General features: G+C 46.8%; 1 protein-coding gene across 4 annotated transcripts in view; it reads left to right on the top strand.

Moving 5' to 3' along the window:
- EPHA5 (EPH receptor A5) overlaps positions 1-18932 on the top strand; it is a 340760-nt gene that overhangs the window by 259795 nt on the left and 62033 nt on the right. For all 4 annotated transcript variants that reach the window (XM_045018677.1, XM_045018676.1, XM_045018675.1 and 1 more), the window contains one exon: positions 2032-2137. In XM_045018677.1, coding sequence (XP_044874612.1) covers positions 2032-2137 — 106 coding nt within the window. The remainder of the gene's footprint in view (positions 1-2031; positions 2138-18932) is intronic.

Here is an 18932-nt window from a genome sequence, read left to right as displayed (position 1 = left end):
GACCTCTACATGCCAATATCCCCTGCCCTTGAAATTAAGGGCTTCAGCTCCTCCCTTTTCCAAGGCACAGTGGAAAGCACTTTTTCAACCCAGTTTGCAGAACTGCCAACCCCAAGAGTTCCTAAAAATTATGTGATTGTCTTAAAATTAGGCTTGGAAGGTTTAGATTGTTATCGGTGAATGTTGGTAAACGTTGATCTCACCGAACACACACAAACAGACAGAGCATGTTTCCATCTATGACGAGTGAAATCAGAGTCAGGAAAATGCCGCTGGAGAACTTCTTAGAATTTGATATAAGGATATATGCTTATTGCTTATATGCTTTGTATATTTTGACATATGCTATTGATAATTTGTGTTTAATGGTTATCAAGCTTTAACTTTTTGAATCTCGGTGTCTATTCTCACTAAATAATTATTGTTTGACACCCTACCCCTACTGCTTGACCACCCCCAGGATTTCCCACAAATAGATAAAAATGTAAAAAAAAATTCTTGAACATTTATATTGTCCATCAACATTATGTATAGAAATCAAATTCTGCCAAGCCCTGTTCAAATTCATGCAATTTTTTAAAACACCAAATTTGGGCTAATTTTTCTTTGCTTTGTGGTATTGCAGCCCTTAGAGTTCACATTTTCAAGCTTTTCTCTGCAACCATGAAGGCTAGAATGCCAACTGTTACTGCAGAGATTCTACAGATATCTCTATCCCAAGGAGATAGAAGCACTGTGGTAATCTCAAAAAACAATGCATGTTAAGTGCTGGCAATTTTTGATTTTTTTTTAAATAGTGACCATTGTCTATAACATTTATACTAAACTCTGTCTGGGACAATCTACTGTGGTGAGTGATTCTGATTATCTGTTGGAACCATGACATTTTACTGAAAATGTAAATATGGTTCAGATAACATTTATCCCCAGTTAGGAGGATGATTAATGTTTTCTAGGCAAGCAGTTCACTAGGAAGGTCATATGATTTAAGGCCAAAATGAGACAGCTTGAATTAATTTTAAAATGCTTGCATTTAACCTCCAGTATGAGCCTAGCTACTGGTTGAACACTGACACTGTGGTTCTAAAGAGTTGACAGTTTTTTGTTATCGATTATAGAAATGCTGAGAGGCCCTAGCCAAGACCAGGGCCTGATGGTGCTAGATTCTGTACAAACACATAGTGAGACAGTTCCTGCACCAAAGAGTTTACAATTTAAACAGACAAGGCAGAGATTAAGTGCTATTATAATCTCCATTTTACGGACAGGGGACTGAGGCACAGACATATTAAGTCTGTTATTAAAGGTCTAACAGGAAGCTGCTGGTAGAGCCAGGTATTGAACTGAGGTCTCCTTAGTCTTAATCATGCAACAATCCTTCCTCTCAAGCAATCTGCAGAGGGGGATTTTTGAAAGGACACAATCTGGAAGCAATTCTGCTTTCCTTACAGTAAACAGACATCAATCAAAAGATTAGTCTTCATCACAACTTTATTCCAAAGAGCACCAGCTGGTCTTACGCTGGAGGTGCTACAAAGAGTTAATGCATGAGCCTCAGAAGACTCCTAAGGCTGAGGTAATTTTATTCAGTCTTGTCATGGGCATTATATCTGCCTTTTATTTAAGAGACCTTCGTTATGTCACATCTTCCAGCTAATAGGAATTCAATCCGTGAACTTTGTCTTTAAATAGTCACACACACACACAAAAAGGAACTTTCTTTGGTGTCCATCTCCTCCCTGACTGATTTCTAGTGCTGCACAACCAGGAAAACAGATTCCACTTGGAAAGGTAAATTCTGTGACATTTTGATGAGGATGGTAAATTCAAGTTTCCAAAAACTGAACCCTTCCCCCCACCCTGCATTTTTCTTTCAAAAAAGAATAGATGAGGAAAAACCAACCAACCAACCTGTGAAACAATTAATGAATTGGTGAAACTGCAGTGTCTCTGGCAGCCTTGAAATAAAGTTTCTTATGAGTGCTGGCTATAATTTTAACCTTAATCTCCATTTTTTGTTTCTCATCTCAGCAGTAGCTGCGTCCAGTGATCAGAGCCAGATTCCTATAATTGCTGTGTCAGTAACAGTGGGAGTTATCCTGTTGGCGGTTGTTATTGGTTTCCTTCTCAGTGGAAGGTAAGAGAAGAAGCTGTGCATTTATACTTTTTCAACCTATTTAGATATATATATTTTGGTGGAGGCCAGAAAATGCGTGAATGCTGTCATGTAACAGTGCAGTATGTGGACATCCTGATTTTATGAATATGTTGAAATCAGAAACACACGTTTTCTGTTCATATATGTAGTTTACTTCCCAGTGATTTTCATCTCTATCTAGATCAGTGGCCCCCAAACTGTGGGACACAGAGAAACATTCGGGGGGGCACATGGCAGGTCGGGGGGGCGGGGAAGGAGCGTCACCGAGCCCCACTCCGCCCCCACTCACAGCTCCACTCCACCCCCTGGTCTGTCCCCCGTCCGGCTCAAGCCTCGCTGCAGTGCTGCTCCGTCCCCAGCTCCGCCCCCAGTCACAGCTCCACTCCACTCCCTGGTCTGTCCTCTGTCCGGCTCCAGCCCCGCTGCAGTGCTGCTCCGCCCCCAGCTCCGCCCCCAGTCCAGCTGCAGCTCTACTCCACCTCTGCTCCATCCCCAGCCTAGCTCCGCCCTCATTCCCTCTAGCCCCAGCTTCTCCCCCCTCCTCACGTCAGCTCCCAGCTCTGCCTTCAGCCCAAGCTCCGTTGCTGAGTAAGCCTCGTCTGTGAAGTACTGGAGAGGGGGGCGCGGACAGAGAAAGTTGGGGCACTACTGATATACATGGACCCTGTTTCATTATTAGGTTTCTTTCGTACCAGAGTGTTTTCTCATTTGTTTAAAAATAAGCAGAATTTGTGTTGTACAAAAGGTCCCCTGATGCACTGCGGAATCAAGTACCTTTATACACAGTCACTCTCATTAGACTTGCTAACAAAAGGTCAAATCCAGATGTTCTAACTCGGCTTACACTCATATTTTGCAAATTGGCCTTTCTCGGGAAAACTCCCTGGGTGGTGGTATAAAACATGAATACAGACAAGAAGTGAAATCTTGGCCCAGTGGCAAATTTGCCACTGACTTCAGTAGGGTCTGGATTTCACCCCCGGTGTCAGGGGCGGCTCTAGGAATTTGGCCGCCCCAAGCACGGCGCCATGCCACAGGGGGCGCGCTGCCGGTCGCCGGTCCCGTGGCTTTGGGGGACCTCTTGCAGACGTGCCTGCAGAGGGTCCGCTGGTCCCACGGCTCCGGTGGAGCATCCACAGGCATGCCTGCGGGAGGTCCGCTGGTCCCGTGGCTCCGGTGGACCTCCCGCAGGCATGACTATGGAAGGTCCGCCGGAGCCGCCTGCCGCCCTCCCGGCAAAATGCCGCCCCAAGCGCGCGCTTGGCGCGCTGGGGTCTGGAGCCGACCCTGCCCGGTGTTCAGGGTTTGGGCCATAAAAAATTAAGTACACACTGAATATGAGTAAATTCAGTAGTTAGCTACCCTCTGATGGAGGGTCCATCCTTAGGGCCTGAGTCACCGAGGTTTTTCAGCATGTGTCTAACTTGAACCAAGGGAGTAGTCCCATTGACTTCAATGACTTGAATTGACTTCAGCGGAACTACTCATGTGATTAAATGTAGGCAGATGCTTCAGTACCTGACTGTATTGGAGCCGTACAGTTCTTGACAACTCCAGCTGAAGTCAATAGAAGTTTTCAATGCAAAATGAACAGCAGGATTGGAAAAATCTATGATTTCTGTCTATATCCGTTTTTATTGTGCCACTAATTTTTCATAGATTCCAATATACAGGATATGAGACATTTGTTCCTATACTACATATTCCCAATAGAGGATGAAATATCTTTTTAATGAACTCCTATCAAAGCACAATGCAAATTATTTTTTATGTCAGCTGTCAAACCAGTTCAGCGTCCTTCGTACGAACTAACAGAAAACACCGTGCCAACATCTGTACATTTCACTGTTTCTCCCCATTCCTCCCCACCACACAAAGGGAAGTAGATGTTTTCCCCTTTGATCGCTATGTATTGTTGTGTGCGTGGTATACTGGATATACCGCACAGCTGTATAATGGTGACCGATTGTAGGGATAGCTGTGAGATGGCGACAGAGCAACTGGAAAGTTACTGGCTGGATCAGGATATTATTTCACTAAGGAGACTGGCTTCTTTTGACACAAAGCTGTCTGTGCCGAGGCCAGCCAGCCTGAGCAGCATGATTGCAGGCCGAGGGCAGCTGTAAGGTTATGCTGGTTTGTTTCCTGTCCACAGAGGTACGGGTAGCATGCCTGGGCAACTCTCCTCAAGGCCAGGCTCATGGACACCCTCAAAGCTTCCATGTAATTGAGTTCAGGGGACTTACTGAGCTAACTGCTGCCAATGGATTCTGGGATAGCTGCAAGGAAAGCCAATCCCTCCCTGGGGGGCCTCCTGCCCCTTCCATTGTCTCCTTCTAATACGCCTTTGCCCACCCAACGCTGAATTCTGTGCTGGTGTTTGCTCAGCGTTGTGCTTAGCATGCCACAGAGAACGCCTCTTTGCCATCTCTCTCCCCTCCCAGCGCTGACGTTCCTACCACCCACACACGCAGATCCCCAACCGTGTGTGGGTGTGGGGCAGAGGCAGACTGGAGCTCCGACAGGCTCCTGGCAAGGGGCAAGCACATGCTCTGGATCCCACTTTTTCTGCCTGAATGCTCATTTGGGTGGCCATTCTGCTCCTTCCCTCTATGGCATGGCACCGAAGGCCCAAGAGAGCCCCAAGCCGCAGAGTTTTGGTGTCTTCGCTGTTTTGTAATCCTCATTCATTTAATCGCCCTCTCCTTTGTTAATGGGCTTCTGTTAATATTTCCTCTTGAGCAGTATCCCTTGATATATTTGTAAAAACTCGTTATGTTACCCATAACTCCTCTGGCTAATGTTAACGCCCTCTGCTAGTTTGCCACCCTTAACCTCCCTAGTGACCAGGGATGTTTCTTTTTGGGGCCCCATGCTCCCATCCCTGTCCACTGATACAGGCTTAGGGGACACAGAAGACTTTCCCAAGTCCCGGGATCAGCTTGTGTGTGTAGGAGGGGACAGAGCAATTGGCCAGGCTTCTCCCCACCCCCTGCGCTGTCTGGAGGGGGAACCAGCCAAAATACACCTACAGAGAGATTTTCAGAGGTGAGCAGTGGTCTGAGGCACCCACCTTGAGATACCTGCAAGGGGCCTGGATTTCAGCAGGCAGGTGCTTCACACTAATAAAAAGCAGGCCTCTTTCAGATCCCTCAAGTCAGGCACCCCAAAATTGAGGCACCCCAAAATACTAGTCACTTTTGAAAGAATTGGCCGCAGCCTGGTGGGAGTGAGCCAGATCAGTAGTTAAGGAAGGTAGAACCTCTGGCTTCTTCTGTAGAAGCTGCCTCTCCCACCTCAACACAACATTTCTGGGAAATGCCATGAATTAAAACCCCCGGGGGCCAATGCTCAGCTGGTGTAAATTCCAAATGGCATTCCACAGACATCAGCAGAGCTATGACAGTTTGCACCAGCTGAGGAGCTTCGTTTTCCCCACCCAGAGAGTTACAACGCGAGGCAGAACTGGTACTCCCCCACTGTCCCATAAACTCTGGATAAACGCTGTTTTCAAAGGCTTCTCACTCAACTCTGAAAGTCTGGGATGAAATGTGGTTTGCTAGGTAGTAGATGCAGATTCAGCCCCCAGATCAAGGGGAGACCAGTCAGCTCCTCAGCTGTGATTGGTGCAGGAGCCTTGAGCAGATTTGTAATTGTCACGAATTCCCCTCCATCGTTAGCAAAATGGCTTCAGAATTGCAGGGCTTTTTTAGAAGTTTCTTTTCCTTGCAAATTGTAAAGCTTGACTGGTATTTTGAGTGTCTCTTGACAACAGAAAAATAAAACAACACCACAGAAACCCTAAAGCTGGCAGCCAGTTTTGAAATTAAACAAAGTAGATAAAAAAAAGGCACTGCTGAAGCAGTGAATGCCACTAAAATATTTCAGTCATGCTTCTCTGTCTCGGAGATGATTTCAAGACAATTCCTGGAGTGAGTATCATGCTGTGACAGTACCAGGATGAGAAATGTATGCCAAGTCACGGTGTAATCCCTTTTAGGATCTGGGTCTGTAAGATGCTCTGTCTGTTGAGCATTTACACATTCCAGTGGCTGGCACCAAAGGTCAGACATTTCCCTTTCAAATGCTTTCCCGTTCGTGATTTCCAGCGAGACAGACAGTTTGAACTCCAGGATCCGATTCAGCTGGACTGATCCACTGCACAAGGCTGTGGTTACGCTCTTGCTGCTTCAGGCAAACAGGGGAAAGATCAACCCGCAGCAGAACCAACAATGGAAAAACCCTCTAGGTTGGGGGCTAAAAGCAGTACAGCAGCCGGAGGATAGGACAGCTCAGGCAGCTGAGCTCCTTGCCTCAGGCTCTCTGCTACTCCCAGTTCAGAGTATCAGCCATGCTTCCTCCCTGTGGCTGTGCAGCCCATAAGAATTGCAGTAGACCGGGCTCCCCATGCAGCTGCCAGATGGAGAGGATTTGTGTCTGGCTTTCAATCAGCCAGGTTAAATCATGAATGTAAAAGAGCACGTTGGGATATTTTGGGGGGAGGGAGGGAGAAGGTGGAGGACAACACCTCCCTCAGTTGCTAGGCTGGGAAAGGAGATCTGATCTGAGCCTTTCGGGAGAAGGGTCTCAACAAATATCTAATCCCTCAACTGGTCCTAGGTGGGGAAGGATAGAGGGTCCATAGGAAATCGCTTCCACATCTGGACCAGCCTCTGGGAATTGTGAAGGGCTGTAGAGTCTCTTTTCTGCTGGGTCCCTTAAGGTAGATGTTTCCACACCTCCTTTTATTTGCCTTCCAGTGTTTCTGCAGTTCCTCTTGTCTTTCCAGTGAATGTAAATAACAGCTTGGCTCTTCCCATTGGCAGCCGGCCCTAACCCAAAGGTCAGCTGAACCATTAGTCACTGTGGCATTTCCGCACACCAGCATCCATCTGTAGAAACACAGTTTGTTCCTGAAGCGGGAGGTTCCTGGGAATTTGAAACTGTGTGTGCTTTACCCACAACAATTAAGCTGCATTGCAGACCTGTTCTACTTGCTTGAGGAAACTCTTTGCAACTAATCTGTCCTCTGAACAAGGTCAAAGAGTTGCTGAGCAAAATGTCTGATAATTATTTTAATGAACTGCTCTTTTATTTTGATAAAGCGACATAGAACAATTTATTAGCCATTGCATAACAATCCGACCTGAAAATTAAAATGGAAGCTCGTTAAATTAAACCTTTGTTGTTAATGAGTTAGAAAGAGGGTTGTCTTAGAAAAATCACTGTGAAGCCAGGCATAAGCATTGATTTACACAATATATAGTTGCTGTCATTATGGGTTTCTTATGGTTACCTGCTCTCCTCAAAAACCTGAGCCATTTTACAATTACCAGTCATGCTAAATTTTGCTGTCCTAGCAGTGTTTGTATGGGTACTGCACGCATTCTCATTACTGACTGAAATGTATGAATTACAAAACAAAAACAATCCACTGCCCCCCAAACAACCAACAATCCCTTTTGGAATTTCAGTGTCTCACAATCCTTCCAAGATCCATTCAGAGCTGCTCACCATGTGTTATTTCTAACCAGGGTGAAGAAGTTACTGAAAACACGGTCTCCCCCCTCCATGGTCTCCTGCAGTGCTGTGGTACCAGCCCTTGCCGTCAGATAATCCCAGGTAGCATGGCACGGGCTGGTACCACAGCACAGGTGCACCATGGCTGAGGCCAGCCCTTGAAATGCGCTAAGATTGGGTGGGTTCCAATACATGCCAGCTGACTTCAACATTAGGGCCTCCCAGGGCCCCAGACACCCTGCATGCTCCTATTCCCAGCCCAACTCATTCCCATGGGACCTTCCCTTGCTGGCCACTCATCACCCGCCTGAGCAGGAGGCAAAGATCGGCAGCAGATTGTCCCTGAGCAGACCCACCATGCTGTCCTGCGCTACCCCATTGCTACTCCACTGGTTCATTGTGTCTGTTTCCCCACTGGTGCCAAGTGGGAGCAAGGGGGGCAGAAGCCAATCCTTCTGCAGCTCTGGGGCCCTCTGCCCTTTTCTGCCCCTCTCAGCCTCCCTGATCCCGTCCCCTCAGCCACAGCTGCTACCACCATCTCCTCTCAGTTGCTCCATGTTGGGCTCAGATCCACCCAGGGAAGCAGTGAAAGCAGGAGGAGACAGCTTGATGTCTCGCTATCCCTTTGCCCCAGAGACCCTGCTGGCCCAGAGGAAGATCTATAAGAGAATCACAGGAGCCTCGCTGGGTGCATGACATGCCAGCCGTGCTGCAGGAATGTGTCATGAGGTAGCCAAATGCGAAAGCATCACGTGAGACAAATTATACTTTGGTAACTCTGTGGTTCGTTACAGAGCCCGGGACACAGTGCATAGGCTCAAAGTAATATAATTTCAAGCCTGCTATATATCACTGGCCCTTAAGGAGTTACAGAGCTGCCAAAATAGGCCTCTCACTTGACATGTATGTGTAGGTGTGTGTAGATCTAAATAAGTGTACATAATAATGTAGAGCACATGATGCTACCAGGCTTGATTCTTATTTACATTAAGGCTCTTTTGTAACACCGTACGAATCTTAAGGTGGGTGTAAAGAGACTTTTAAAAAAAAGTTTTATAGCATTATAGCATGAACAAGGGGTGGGATTTTATTGAGTTCAGTGGGCGTAGAGTTAGAACAACATGTTTGAAAATCCCACTCAAAATAGCTAACGCATGGGGTGTGGACGTGTCGTGTATGCACCGCTGATTATTGATGACCTTTTCATCTAAAGTGAGCTGCCAAAGAATCCAAGAGAGTCTGTTACGGACCTTCAGAAAGATACATTTGAAACAATGAAAACTGCCCCTTGCCCTCAATGATCCATACAGTAACTCCTCACTTAAAGTCGTCCCGGTTAACGTTGTTTCGTTGTGACGTAGCTGATCAATTAGGGAACGTGCTCGTTTAAAGTTGCGCAATGCTTCCTTATAAGGTTGTTTGGCAGCTGCCTGCTTTGTCCACTGCTTGCAGAAAGAGCAGCCCGTTGCCGCTAGCTGGTGGGGGCTTGGAACCAGGGTGGGCCAACAGCCCTCCATTGGCTGCCCACTCCCCTAAGTGCCCTGTGCAGCAGCTGCCCAACAGGCTATCAATTGCTGGCAGTTTAGCTGTCCCTCCCCCCACTGCCATGTGCTGCTTCTGCCCTCTGCCTTGGAGCTGTTTCCCAGAGCCTTCTGCTTGCTGTGCAGGGGAGGGGGGAAGAGGGAGGCTAATGTCAGGGTGTCCCCCTCCCCCCTACTTCTCCTGCCCCGCACTTACCCCTTCTCCATATAGAGCAGGGTGGGGACAGAACAGGGCTCAGGACAGAGGGAGCTTGCTGGCCACAGCTGATGTCTCAACTGCCTGATCTTTTTAAAGGCAGTGTACTTAGAGTGGGGTCAGCGTACTTAAAGGAGCAATAAAAAAAATGTAGTGCCCATCTTTGAAAAAGGGAAGAAGGAAGATCCAGGGAACTACAGGCCAGTCAGTCTCACCTCAGTCCCTGGAAAAATCATGGAACAGGTCCTCAAGGAATCAATTCTGAACCACTTAAAGGAGGGGAAAGTGATCAGAAACAGTCAGCATGGATTCACCAAGGGCAAGTCATGCCTGACTAACCTAATAGCATGCTATGATGAGATAACCGGCTCTGTGGATGAGGGGAAAGCAGTGGATGTGCTATTTCTGGACTTTAACAAAGCTTTTGATACAGTCTCCCACAGTATTCTTGCCAGCAAGTTAAAGAAGTATGGGCTGGATGAATGGACGGTAAGGTGGATAGAAAACTGGCTAGATGGTCGGGCTCAACGGGTAGTGATCAATGGTTCCATGTCTAGTTGGCAGCCGGTATCAAGTGGGGTGCCCCAAGGGTCGGTGCTGGGGCCGGTTTTATTCAATATCTTCATTAACGATCTGGAGGATGGTGTGGACTGCACCCTTAGCAAGTTTGCAGATGACACTAAACTGGGAGCAGTGGTTGATACGCTGGAGGGTAGGGCTAGGATACAGAGGGACCTAGACAAATTAGAGGATTGGGCCAGAAGAAATATGATGAGGTTCAACAAGGACAAGTGCAGAGTCCTGCACTTAGGACGGAAGAATCCCATGCACTGCTACAGACTAGGGACCGAATGGCTGGGCAGCAGTTCTGCAGAAAAGGACCTAGGGGTTACGGTGGACGAAAAGCTGAATATGAGTCAACAGTGTGCCCTTGTTGCCAAGAAGGCTAATGGCATTTTGGGTTGTATAAGTAGGGGCATTTCCAGCAGATCGAGGGATGTGATCATTCCCCTCTACTCAGCACTGGTGAGGCCTCATCTGGAGTACTGTGTCCAGTTTTGGGCCCCACACTACAAGAAGGATGTGGATAAATTGGAGAGAGTCCAGCGGAGGGCAACAAAAATGACTAGGGGGCTGGAACACATGACTTATGAGGAGAGGCTGAGGGAACTGGGATTGTTTAGCCTGCAGAAGAGAAGAATGAGGGGGGATTTGATAGCTGCTTTCAACTACCTGAAAGGGGGTTCCAAAGAGGATGGATCTAGACTGTTCTCAGTGGTAGAAGATGACAGAACAAGGAGTAATGGTCTCAAGTTGCAGAGGGGGAGGTTTAGGTTGGATATTAGGAAAAACTTTTTCACTAGTAGGGTGGTGAAGAACTGGAATGGGTTACCTAGGGAGGTGGTGGAATCTCCTTCCTTAGAGGTTTTTAAGGTCAGGCTTGACAAAGCCCTGGCTGGGATGATTTAGTTGGGTTTGGTCCTGCTTTGAGCAGGGGGTTGGACTAGATGACCTCCTGAGGTCCCTTCCAACCCTGAGATTCTATGATTCTATGATTCTATGAATACACATCTCTCTCACACACACACAGTTTGCCATGCTGTTTGCCATGCTGTCTCCCCTCCTTCTATTTGTGCTGACTTGTTGAATGTGAGACTACATTAACAATGTGTTAACCCTTGAGGGCTCGGCCGAGTGCTAGTTCATCATTTAGCAGTAAGGCATTCCCTGGGAAATATCCCATCCTCTTCTTCCACCCTCTAACTTCACCACCTCAACCAAGCTTCACAATCATAATTGTTGTGTACAGTATTAAATTGTTTGTTTAAAACTTATGCTCTGTGTGTGTGTGTGTGTGTATATATATATATATACACAGCATAAGTTTTAAACAAACAATTTATAATATGTTTTTTTATCTGGTGAAAAAAACTTCCCTGGAACCTAACTCCCCCATTCACGTTAATTCTAATGGGGAAATTGGATTTGCTTAAGATCATTTCACTTAAAGTTGCATTTTTCAGGAACATAACTACAACATTAAGTGAGGAGTTACTGTATATAGAATTTCTCCTTTGGCAAGGAATCAGCCTTCAAAAGGCAAAGCAAAGGCAATTTTGCCACTTTGGTATTGGCAGTTGCTGGCTTCTGCAGCTTATCCAATGTTGACCTCAGTTGATTTAGCCTTTTAAATATTAGCCTCCGCGGCTGCAGAGGGCTAGTTTCTGGACACAAATGTACATCTCTTTAAAAGACGACTTTCGCAGTGCAGAGAGGTTTGGGGTGAGTGAGTTGTGTACAGGAGGTGCTGAGCCAAGATTTGCAACCTTCTATGACGTGGAAGGTCACAACAGATGAGTTTTTCCACTAAGAAAATTACTGTTACAGTATGTGCCGGAGCTTTAAAATAGTTCACTTTTCTTGATATTTCCGTAGGAAACATGGGAGACAGTTTGTAGATAATGCTTTTCAGAAGTAGTGACAGATTTTCATGGCATGAGTCATGACTTGTTGTGCTATTTTAAAGGACATATTTATCTGTATATTTCTGCCCGCTTTCCTCTAGAGCATCTTAGGTGATTTATGGCTGTTTCCTAGTACAGTGCATTACACCTCACTCCCAAGATACACTTGATAACAAGTAGGACTTTGGGGGAACAGGCCCCCACTTTTGTCAAGAGTCACAGCCAATCACAGGAAGGGCAATCCTGCTTTCATTTACGTCAATGGACGCTGATCCAAGAGCTACAGCATCCTGCCCCAGGTCATCACCCCAATGGCCACTCAGCTCCTTGGCAACGCCCTCTCACTCAGAGTGAATTTGGCTACTGTCAGTATAACATAAGAACATAAGAAAGGCCGTACCGGGTCAGACCAAAGGTCCATCTAGCCCAGTATCTGTCCACCGACAGTGGCCAATGCCAGGTGCCCCTGAGAGAGTGAACCTAACAGGCAATGATCAAGTGATCTCTCTCCTGCCATCCATCTCCATCCTCTGACAAACAGAGGCTAGGGACACCATTCCTTACCCATCCTGGCTAATAGCCATTTATGGACTTAGCCACCATGAATTTATCCAGTCCCCTTTTAAACATTGTTATAGTCCTAGCCTTCACAACCTCCTCAGGTAAGGAGTTCCACAAGTTGACTGTGCGCTGCGTGAAGAAGAACTTCCTTTTATTTGTTTTAAACCTGCTGCCTATTAATTTCATTTGGTGACCCCTAGTTCTTGTATTATGGGAATAAGTAAATAACTTTTCCTTATCCACTTTCTCAACATCACTCATGATTTTATATACCGCTATCATATCCCCCCTTAGTCTCCTCTTTTCCAAGCTGAAGAGTCCTAGCCTCTTTAATCTTTCCTCGTATGGGACCCTCTCCAAACCCCTAATCATTTTAGTTGCCCTTCTCTGAACCTTTTCTAGTGCTAGAATATCTTTTTTGAGGTGAGGAGACCACATCTGTACACAGTATTCGAGATGTGGGCGTACCATGGATTTATATAAGGGCAATAATATATTCTCAGTCTTATTCTCTATCCCCTTTTTAATGATTCCTAACATCCTGTTTGCTTTTTTGACCGCCTCTGCACACTGCGTGGACATCTTTAGACAACTATCCACGATAACTCCAAGATCTTTTTCCTGACTCGTTGTAGCTAAATTAGCCCCCATCATGTTGTATGTATAGTTGGGGTTATTTTTTCCAATGTGCATTACTTTACATTTATCCACATTAAATTTCATTTGCCATTTTGTTGCCCAATCACTTAGTTTTGCGAGATCTTTTTGAAGTTCTTCACAATCTGCTTTGGTCTTAACTATCTTGAGTAGTTTAGTATCATCTGCAAACTTTGCCACCTCACTGTTTACCCCTTTCTCCAGATCATTTATGAATAAATTGAATAGGAATGGTCCTAGGACTGACCCTTGGGAACACCACTAGTTACCCCTCTCCATTCTGAGAATTTACCATTAATTCCTAACCTTTGTTCCCTGTCCTTTAACCAGTTCTCAATCCATGAAAGGACCTTTCCTTTTATCCCATGACAGCTTAATTTACGTAAGAGCCTTTGGTGAGGGACCTTGTCAAAGGCTTTCTGGAAATCTAAGTACACTATGTCCACCGGATCCCCCTTGTCCACATGTTTGTTGACCCCTTCAAAGAACTCTAATAGATTAGTAAGACACGATTTCCCTTTACAGAAACCATGTTGACTATTGCTCAAGAGTTTGTTTTTCTATGTGTCTGACAATTTTATTCTTTACTATTGTTTCAACTAATTTGCCCGGTACCGACGTTAGACTTACCGGTCTGTCATTGCCGGGATAACCCCTAGAGCCCTTTTTAAATATTGGCGTTACATTAGCTAACTTCCAGTCATTGGGTACTGAAGCCGATTTAAAGGACAGGTTACAAACCTTAGTTAATAGTTCCGCAACGTCACATTTGAGTTCTTTCAGAACTCTTGGGTGAATGCCATCTGGTCCCGGTGACTTGTTAATGTTGAGTTTATCAATTAATTCCAAAACCTCCTCTAGTGACACTTCAATCTGTGACAGTTCCTCAGATTTGTCACCTACAAAAGCCAGCTCAGGTTTGGGAATCTCCCTAACATCCTCAGCCGTGAAGACTGAAGCAAAGAATCCATTTAGTTTCTCCGCAATGACTTTATCATCTTTAAGCGCTCCTTTTGTATTTTGATCATCAAGGGGCCCCACTGGTTGTTTAGCAGGCTTCCTGCTTCTGATGTACTTATAAAACATTTTGTTATTACCTTTGGAGTTTTTGGCTAGCCGTTCTTCAAACTCCTCTTTGGCTTTTCTTATTACACTCTTGCACTTAAGTTGGCAGTGTTTGTGCTCCTTTCTATTTGCCTCACTAGGATTTGACTTCCACTTTTTAAAGGAAGTCTTTTTATCTCTCACTGCTTCTTTTACATGGTTGTTAAGCCACAGTGGCTCTTTTTTAGTTCTTTTACTGTTTTTCTTAATTTGGGGTTGTAAACGGGGCGGTACTCACCCCTGCCGCGCCTCCTGCTGGTCGGTCCTGGAATGTCCCTCGGTCCGGCCCTGGAGCGCCCCCGGCAGGCCGGTGACCCGCCTGTTCTCTGGCCCCGGCGTCCCTCCCTGGACCCGGTGCCCGCTATCTATAATTGGGTCTCCCCCTCCCAGGGGAACCCCGCGCTACTATCCCCGCCTTGCCTCAGTAGTGGCTACTGACAGTCATGGTCTAGCCCCACACCCTGGGGCAGACTGCAGTATCGGCCCACTCATCACAGGCAAAGGGGGTTTGGACCTGCTGCTTCGTCCTACCCCTGGGCTGCCCTCTGCAACCCACAGTACCTATGGCCCTTCGCTAGGCCGCAGCCTGGGGCTGTCCTGGCTAGAGCTTCCCTCAGGGTCTTCAGCCTATCCCCCAGCTCTGCTTCCCTCAGGTATCTAGCCTCCAGCTAAGCAGCCAGGCCCATCCCTCTCTGCAGGCAGAGAGAGACTCTGACTGTGCTCTGGCTTTCCTGCCTCTTATAATCCCCAGGGCTTCAGTTTGGGGCGTGGCCCCAGCTGCAGCCACTTTCCCCATCAGCCCAGCCTCCAGCCACAGCTCTCAGGCCCTGCCAGGCTGCTTTTTCAAAGCCCTCAGAGCCGGAGCAGGGTCCACCCTGCTACAGGGGTATACATTGAAGTTGGGCCTCTATTATGATGTCTTTAAAAAGGGCCCACGCAACTTGCAGGGATTTCACTTTAGTCACTGTACCTTTTAACTTCTGTCTAACTAACCCCCTCATTTTTGTATAGTTCCGCCTTTTGAAATTAAAGGCCACAGTGTTGGGCAGTTGAGATGTTCTTCCCACCACAGGGATGTTGAATGCTATTGTATTATGGTCACTATTTCCAAGCGGTCCTGCTATAGTTACCTCTTGGACCAGCTCCTGCGCTCCACTCAGGATTAAATCTAGAGTCGCCTCTCCCCTTGCGGGTTCCCGTACCAGCTGCTCCATGAAGCAGTCATTTAAAGTATCGAGAAATTTTATCTCTGCATTTCATCCTGAAGTGAAATGTTCCCAGTCAATATGGGGATAATTGAAATCCCCCACTATTATTGGGTTCTTAATTTTGATAGCCTCTCTAATTTCCCTTAGCATTTCATCATCACTATTACTGTCCTGGTCGGGTGGTCGATAATAGATCCCTACTGTTATATTTTTACTAGAGCATGAAATTTCTATCCATAGAGACTCTATGGAACCTGGGGATTCGCTTAAGATTTTTACTTCATTTGAATCTACACTTTCTTTAACATATAGTGCCACTCCTCCCCCTGCACGGCTGTTCTGTCCTTCCGATATATTTTGTACCCCGAAATGATTGTGTCCCATTGATTGCTCTCAGTCCACCAGGTTTCTGTGATGCCTATTATATCTATATCCTCCTTTATCACAAGGCACTCTAGTTCACCCATCTTATTATTTAGACTTCTGGCATTTGTGTACAAGCACTTTAAAAACTTGTCCCTGTTTATTAGCCTGCCTTTTTCTGATGTGCCAGATTCTTTTTTATGTGACTGTTTATCATCTGATCCGGCCCTTATAGGGACCGTGTGCTCTGGCTGGCAGTTGGAGGCAGGTTTGAAAGCTTGAAGCCTCTGGTAATTGGCTGAGCCTTAATCAGTGGGCGGGGCATTCACTCAGGCCAGGGCTTTATAAAGCCGCGCACAAGCGACCAGGGGCTGCTAACAGGGAGTTTCGCAAGGGAGTTCTCCAGGTGAAGGAGGAGCTAATACAGCATCTGTGGGGTAAGTGACTGTCTGTAGTGTGTGTTTGTTTGTGTTTGGGGGTTACTTGCTGTGTGCTGAGCTTGTGTTTGTCAGTCTGTTTGTTTGTTTGGTTGTTTGAGGGACCGTGTGCTCTGGCTGGCAGTTGGAGGCAGGTTTGAAAGCTCAAAGCCTCTGGTAATTGGCTGAGCCTTAATCAGTGGGCGGGGCATTCACTCAGGCCAGGGCTTTATAAAGCCGCGCACAAGCAACCAGGGAGCTTTGCGAACAGGGGCTGCTAACAGGGAGTTTCGCAAGGGAGTTTAGAAGGGGAGTGGGAAGGGAGTGGGAGTCCCTCGCCGGCCGTAACCCCTTCCCTGTGCCCCCCCCCCTAAAATCCTAAAACCTATAAACCAAACTACATTCCAAAACTACTTTCCGTAAACCACCCTTTCACTAACTAGGAGACAATGCAGGCAGAAGCCCAGCAGCAGAGTGGGGGCTATCCAGTTTATTGCACTGACTGTTGCATGTATGATTACCTGCCCTGTGGGCGGGTGGCGTATGTGTGCGGTCGGTGCAAGGAGCTCCTGGCCCTCAGAGACCATGTACGGACTTTGGAGGCCAGGGTGGCGGAACTGGAGGAGCTGAGAGAGGCAGAGAGGTATGTTGATGAGGCTTTCCGGGACACTGTAGAATTGTCCCACCTCCGCTTAGACAGCTCCTGTGCTGTTGAGGAGGAAGAAGGGCCCAGGGAAGTAGAGCAGTCAATGGGAGCAGAGGGAAACCTTCCCGTAGTTGGGACCCTCCTTCCAGATGGTGCTGGGGTTGCCTCTCGCACTGAGGTTGCCTCTCCGGGGGAGGGAACTCCAGTTTCTAGGAAAAGGCAGGTGTTAGTAATGGGAGATTCGATTATTAGAAATGTAGATAGCTGGGTCTGTGATGACCGGGAGAACCGTACGGTGACTTGCCTGCCTGGTGCGAAGGTTGCAGATCTCTCGAGGCATCTAGATAGACTTATGTGTAGTGCTGGGGAGGAGCCGGTGGTTGTGGTACATGTAGGTACCAATGACATAGGGAAGGGTAGGAGAGATGTCCTGGAAGCCAAATTTAGGCTGCTAGGGAAGAGACTGAAATCCAGGACCTCTATGGTGGCATTTTCAGAAATGCTCCCAGTTCCACGTGCAGGGCCAGGTAGGCAGGCAGAGCTTCAGAGTCTCAATGCGTGGATGAGACGATGGTGTAGAGAGGAGGGGTTCACGTTCATTAGGAACTGGGGAAACTTCTGGGATGGGAGGAGCCTATACAGGAGAGATGGGCTCCACCTAAACCAAAGTGGAACCAGACTGCTGGCGCTAAACATTAAAAAGGTTGTAGAGCAGTTTTTAAACTAGGAGATGGGGGAAAGCCGACTGCTGCAGAGGAGCGTGTGGATCGGACACAGACTTCTCTTAGGGGAGAGTCTGATGATAGAGAATCTCCAGGTTATAGTCAGGAGCAGAGGAATGAGAAGTATAATGTAAGGGCCGGATCAGATGATAAACAGTCACATAAAAAAGAATCTGGCACATCAGAAAAAGGCAGGCTAATAAACAGGGACAAGTTTTTAAAGTGCTTGTACACAAATAGCCAGAAGTCTAAATAATAAGATGGGTGAACTAGAGTGCCTTGTGATAAAGGAGGATATAGATATAGAATGAAATGAAATGAATGAAAGTAGAATGAAACTTGATCAGCCGCCCTACGAAAGAAGAGTTCTGGTCACTCTCCCAACTCTTCTGGATGAGATAACGCCTCTCCCAATCCGAGGGGCCCAGTCTTGCCAGCCTGCAGGCCACAATCACTGTCTCGACTGTATCTTCCCTCTCCCTAGAACTAACCTCCCTGGCACCTTGTTGATCAACTCACCTGGTTCTGCCACCCCGACAACCAAAACAAAACCAACCACCCTGCCTTAGAAATACCTCAGGGCAATGCACAGATGTGCAATGCCTCAAAAGACAGGCAGAAACCACCTGCTTTCAGGGATTAATTGCCACCTTCTGCCTATTTGTCCTTTTAGAGGCCGTTGCTCCTAGCTAGGAAAATGGGATATTTAGAGGGTCAGCCGATCCAAGTACTCTTCACTCTGCTCATGTTGCCTTGCTCAGACAGTGAGCTGAATGCTCCCCACTTGGGCCAGGGCCATTATTAAGCACTAAGACCCACAGACCGACCCCTAGAGAAAGTAGTGATTTTCAGGATGTCATTTTAGCATCAGGCAGGGAACTGGGCAGGTGTGAGGACCTTGAAGAATGGCTAACAGTAGGTATGCATTTAGCATGTCCAAACCTTGTCGCATATTTAGTCAAAGTTCCTAATAGGAGGGTGGGAGGGAAGGATATGGCAAACCATGGTGAGGGGTTGTCACCCATCATGAAGTACATCATGCAGAACACTTCACTAAAATCAACACAGAAGTTCTGCTTAACAGATGATGTCACCATATAGTCCTGTGTTAGTTGAGGGGATGCAGTGAATACTGTGATATTCATGAAATAAAGATTTAGGGTGGGACTGTAAAAAAATGTTTTGCATTAGCCTAACTCTGCTCCCACTGAAGTTAGCGGGAATTCCATTCACCTCAGAGGGAGCAGTGTTAGGCCCCAGGTTCACACTGTTGAACATCCCACTCTTAATACTTTGTAGAATTCACAAAGTCTCTTCTTGGCTATAGAATGGATAAAGCATAGGGGACAAGCTCTCAGTTCTTCAAATACTATGT

The sequence above is a fragment of the Mauremys mutica genome, chromosome 5 (assembly GCF_020497125.1).
Source record: "Mauremys mutica isolate MM-2020 ecotype Southern chromosome 5, ASM2049712v1, whole genome shotgun sequence".
NCBI classification, from domain to species: Eukaryota; Metazoa; Chordata; order Testudines; family Geoemydidae; genus Mauremys; species Mauremys mutica.
The sequence above is the reverse complement of the archived record's forward strand: the minus strand, read 5'-3'. Positions and strand labels throughout refer to the sequence as shown.